Source organism: Montipora capricornis, chromosome 7, assembly GCF_036669925.1.
Source record: "Montipora capricornis isolate CH-2021 chromosome 7, ASM3666992v2, whole genome shotgun sequence".
NCBI lineage: Eukaryota > Metazoa > Cnidaria > Anthozoa > Scleractinia > Acroporidae > Montipora > Montipora capricornis.
In genome coordinates, this window is record NC_090889.1 from 37,669,982 (window position 1) to 37,675,091 (window position 5,110).

Genomic DNA, 5,110 nt, shown 5'->3' on the forward strand with positions numbered 1-5,110 from the left:
AATCTGCCATAACTGTTGTTGCGTTTCCACTTTCTGAAACGTCAAGAAATACTTTCAAATATTACTGCACATTTCCAGCACATAGCTTTCTGTTTAGAACTAAAAAATTACCATGTACCTGCACCCTAATATCCTGCTTGTATCTAACTGACAATATATTTGAAATGGTGTTCGTCTTGTTTCCAGGCTGTCACGGTTGGTGGGGCGAGCGCAAAAATAGCTTGAATAGATGAAAAAGTGAGTGGACTATTCTCTCCAGTATCCCCACCAACTGACAGCCTGGAATAGGCTTTGAGGGTAATGCAACAATTACACTTTCAAGAATCTCTCACCAAAATCTGGTCTCAGAGCTTTGTCATATCCAGAGAAAAACTTGGTTATTAAATCATCGCCCTCGCTATCAACTCTACAGAAATAAACACATATATATTTACTCTTTAAGTCAATTAAAGAGGAACTGACTCTAGGAAGCAATCGTAAGGTTCGTAATGGAATCGATGACGAATTATTTCCTTTCTTAAATGAGTAACGCAAATATAAACTCAAATAAAGCTGTAATTCTTGTCAAAATTGCTGGGATACTTCCATGTTTTTAACTCGTACCGTCGTGCAATGACAATGATGATGACAATGATAATTAGCTGGGAGAAGTGTCTCACTTGGCTTGCTTTGTTCTGCGGGTTCCATACCGCGAATCAATAGCTTGTCTGAATTTTGCTCTAGACTGCATGAGTCGTCTAGTTTGAATACTGTCGTAATCTCCCAGTAATTTGCCACATTTATTCCAAAGATTCTGCGTGTTTTTAACTTCGGGAATCATAAATTGGAGCTGTTTTTGGAGTTTGTTTTTTTGAAGACGGGTAACATGGCCTTGGAACTTTAGGAATTGTTTATCAATGAAGTCTTGAAGTGGAACTGTACGGGTTATCTCGTACAACTTTTTATTAGAGATAATGAAACTATAATCGCCATTTTGTGGGTCTTTTTTGGCATATCCTTTGTAAACCATCTTTCGTAAGAAGCTGCGGTAGATCACGTCAAGTCGCTCTTTTTCCAGCTGGGTTAAATTCCATGCTTGGACTGAATATAGAAGCCTTGAGCGCACTAAACTGTCAAGTAGTGAAACGCGGGCTGGGAGGCTGATATTGCGGTTGGTAAGTGCACGTCGGTTTGAGTTAAGTGCTGTGAACGCTGCTTGGATTTGCATGTCTAGAAATAGTGTTAGAGAATCTGAATACGTGATATCCTAAATATCTGAACTTTTTGACTTTTTCTAGCGCGCCAGTTGAAAAGTGAAGGGTTGCAGGTTGTTCATCTGGCTTCAGGTTGAAACTCATTGATTTTGTTTTATTTTCAGCAATAACTAGACCGAATCTCGTGAAAACTGACTCTATCACTGCCAATACCTTATTGAATCTCGTTTCATCTGTATCAAAAAACACAATATCATCAGCATATAAAATTCTTAACATACGCCTAGAACCGCTAGCAGGACCCGTTGAACGCAGTTTACGCGGATTGCATTCGCTGAGAATTTCAAATTTGAAGTTTACACCTGCGTCAGGAATTGATGTCTGGATTTCCGCCTCAACCACCGAGAATACACATTGCAGAAACAAACAGAACAGATTTGGACCTTCGTCAGAACCTTGTCGAACTCCGGAACTAAGTCTGAACGACATTGTACCAAATTTGATTGTTGCTGTTGTGTTTTGATGAAAAGCGCGTAGAATATTTGCAATTTTAGTAGTACCAAGCATTATTTTAACAATTTGATGTAGTTGCGATCGGCAGAGAAGATCGAATGCACCGCGAAGATCAAGAAATAAGCAGTGTATCCCCTTGTGCAGTCTCATCAAGCCTCACCCCGTTCGCCTTGCCAAGTCCCGCTCTTTTCCCAACCCACCGCTTACAATGTTGGCTTTTCAATAGGATGCAACATGTTCACTCGTGTGGTCAACATTGGAATGGAGAACTGGGAGGAGGCTGTTTAAGATCTAAGTTGGAAAGGGACGCAGTCGTTTTAGATCTAAAAATGGTAGAGATCACTGACACAATGCGAGTAGCATCAAAAGATGTTCCATTTCGGTAGCGACGTGTCTCATTTTGGCTTGCAATGTGTTTCTTAAACGACCAGCAGAATGTACGTTTGATAAAGGTGATATTTTTTCAGTTGTCCTTAAATACAAGGGAGCCCTGCAGTTCGCAACTTAGTCCTCTAATTCTTGAATTTAGACGACTCGTCTCAAGATTTAACATTCAGAACACCACTAACCTCTTAGAAATAGCTATGATGAGCAGAAGTAAAAATTTCATGCTGTAAATCCTTGCCAAAAATCCAACACTAAAACCAACAAGATAAGTGTTTTTAATTTTCAAATCGATGAAGTCACTCCCCCATATGAAAAAATAATACCATGGGGTGATGGTTCAATTTCTGACAGGGAACAAGTAACAACAAAGCAAACATCGTTCCTTCACTTTCATCAGTTGCTTTGCACTTTAGAAAGATTGAAGAACCTCAGCTTTATTTATACTGTTCATACACTAGCACAAACTACTTTTTTTGGTCCCTGGGTTTTGTCGATCTCGGTAAAATCCGAAAAAATGTCATTTACACTAGGTCTGGCGATAGATCAAATTCGAAATATTGACATTCCGTCCTAAACAAAATGAATCATCCCGAGGCTCTGGAAAATAAATATAGGGATTTGAATGAGTTTATTCCCCAGAGCCTCGAGATGATGTCTTTTGTTTAGGACTGAATTTTAAAAAGATAAAAATTGATCTACTGTAACTGAAATACCCCTTGATCAATCTCGACCCAAGAGGTCTTCTCTTGACTGAGAAACAGAAGAGCTCTGGGTAACCCTTAAACAAACTGTCTTCTTATTGATTTTAGGGTGAGAACAATCACAAGCGTCTCTAATTGGTGCATTCATGTTAGCACGTGGAGTGAGCAGGCGCCGTAAGGTTCAAATAGCCAATTTTTGTCTATAAGAGCCCACGGAGCGTGTTCTCCTACATAGAGTTTCCCAGAGCCTTGGGTTGATCCGGGACTCTGGTGACGAGAATGACCCAGTGAGGCAAGCAAACGCAAATGGCACGCGCAAGCGCAGTGAGCTCCAGAATAAGCGAGCTGACAGAGGAGAGGACAAAAGAAAAATTTAACATGGCGTTGACGTAAAACGGCAAAACGTCAAACTACAGCCTAATTTCCTAACTCTCAAATTGTTTTCTTAATTCTAGCCTACGTTTAGCCCTACCCACCCCACCCCCGAGATAAAAACGATTATCCTCTGGAGAGGTGGGTACGGCGGCACGTAACTAACTAATGGCGCGTTCGATTGAACCTATTCCGGAAAAAGAATAGGTTGAGTGATAGTTAAAACGGTATGTTTGGCGCGTTTCGAAGCAGCAAGGATAATAAAAATATTTTTAAAGTAGCATTTTAAACGATGTTTAACAATTTTAACGTGAATCTCCGTAAAAACGAAGGATTCCCAACTTATATTCCGTGTATTCTTATTCCGGAATACGGTGAATCGAAGGCACCCTAACTAACTAATTAATCCTCTTTCATCCCCAGTGAGATATACAGCTGCAACCGTAGATCGCCACTTGTCTCTATCGTCAGCTATTTTCTCTAACTCGTCCCAGCTGTATGTGTCCCTTCTCCTTAGCTTCAGCCTGCTACTCGTCATGAAATAATGAGTATTTCTTTGATCGCAACCTGTCTCTCTCCCATTTCGAAAACTGTTGCTTGATCATTGTGGCTTATAGGCAGGAAAATCACGTCAAGTCAACCTCGTTAATTCGAATTTCAACCGAACATGAATTTCAACCAGATGTTTGTCGACGGACCACAACAATTTTATACATTTGTCTCAAGCTTCAGTATAAGCACACCAAATATATTCCTTATTACTTATCGGCTACTTAACAAATCTAACGCGGTTCAGCGTTGTCTGTACTCTTATCGGCAGCGATATATCACAAAGTTAATTCTGGAAGACACGAAGAACGGTATACCTTAATTCAATCTCTTATAGCTCATGTTTGAATGATATATACGCTATCATCAGAGTAAGGTGAGTAATTAAATTACTCGATGACTGAGCAAAAAGCGAATGGGGACTAGCATCAAGTCGGACATGCCAACAAACTCGCTCGAGTTCGTTCGTTCTTGGATCATTGGATTAAAGTGATTGGAAAGCTTGGCAGACGAAAAGATTAAATTACCATTGCAGGGAAACATAAAGTCTTTAAAATAGATAAAAAAATTGAGAAAATTGTGCATTGCCTTGAGGCTTTCTAGAAATTTCGAAATCAATTATCAAACTATTGTAATCGAATAGGTACTGAAGCATAATGAACGACTTTCCTTGTCGAATTTGGCAACTTACCGACTAAGCGCAGACCTCATGACTACATTCCCTGCGATTTTAAAGCGAAGGGCAACAGACAAGCAACACAACGCAATACTTCTACCGACTATAATATTCTACGTATACGATAGCCTTTCGATTAGCAAAGGCCGCAATTTGACACAGTGCAAAACTTGCTTGATATATTTCAGTGTGTACATTTTGGGGAGCATACCTTTGGCGGTTATTTCTCTTGTTCTTTCCAACGCTTGTAAGCTCAGCAATCAAACTTGTTTGATTAGAAAGACGTGAGTTGACATTTTTAATTGTCTAAGTGCTTGGTATTCTGAATGTCCCTTTGGGAACAGGTTCTTTGGATTGTATCCACACAAATGTTCTTTCAAATGCAAATTTAGGCGTTCCTTTAATGAATTTAATCCTCAAAGGCATTCAAATTAATCTTTGTTAAACAAATGCACCGAACACAAAAGTATACAGCCGAACAAACAGGCGCAAAGGAAAACGTGCCTTTAGAAAAAAATCCTATATCGCTCTATATCATAGAAAAATTCCATGTCGTGACCCTTTTTAATTGGGGAGGTGAGTCCTTACGCAACTTTTGTTGCATAAACGTTGAGTTAAAGTAAAATAACCACTATCGTAGGGCTGCCGTGACGGTCTTTGAAGTTGAATATTTCGCGTAGTACAAGAATGAACCATGCGAAACATTAAAGCGCAAGACC

The 5,110-nt window shown here is 39.6% G+C and overlaps 1 protein-coding gene across 4 annotated transcripts in view; it reads right to left on the reverse strand.

The window, feature by feature from the left end:
- The window catches only part of LOC138057111 (gamma-aminobutyric acid receptor subunit alpha-2-like), a 12,928-nt gene extending 8,186 nt beyond the window's left edge, over positions 1-4,742 (reverse strand). The window contains exons 1-4 of one of the 4 annotated variants that reach the window (XM_068903168.1): positions 4,603-4,742; positions 2,276-2,344; positions 333-406; positions 1-33 (exon numbers count right to left, since the gene is read on the reverse strand). The exon at positions 1-33 is cut by the window's left edge and continues 41 nt beyond it. In XM_068903168.1, coding sequence (XP_068759269.1) covers positions 1-33; positions 333-406; positions 2,276-2,316 — 148 coding nt within the window. In that variant the 5' untranslated portion in view covers positions 2,317-2,344; positions 4,603-4,742. Of the gene's footprint in view, positions 34-332; positions 407-2,275; positions 2,345-4,406 lie in introns of all 4 variants that reach the window. The other 3 variants (XM_068903167.1, XM_068903169.1, XM_068903170.1) reach the window with 3 other exon arrangements.
- Between the last annotated feature and the right edge of the window lie 368 nt (positions 4,743-5,110).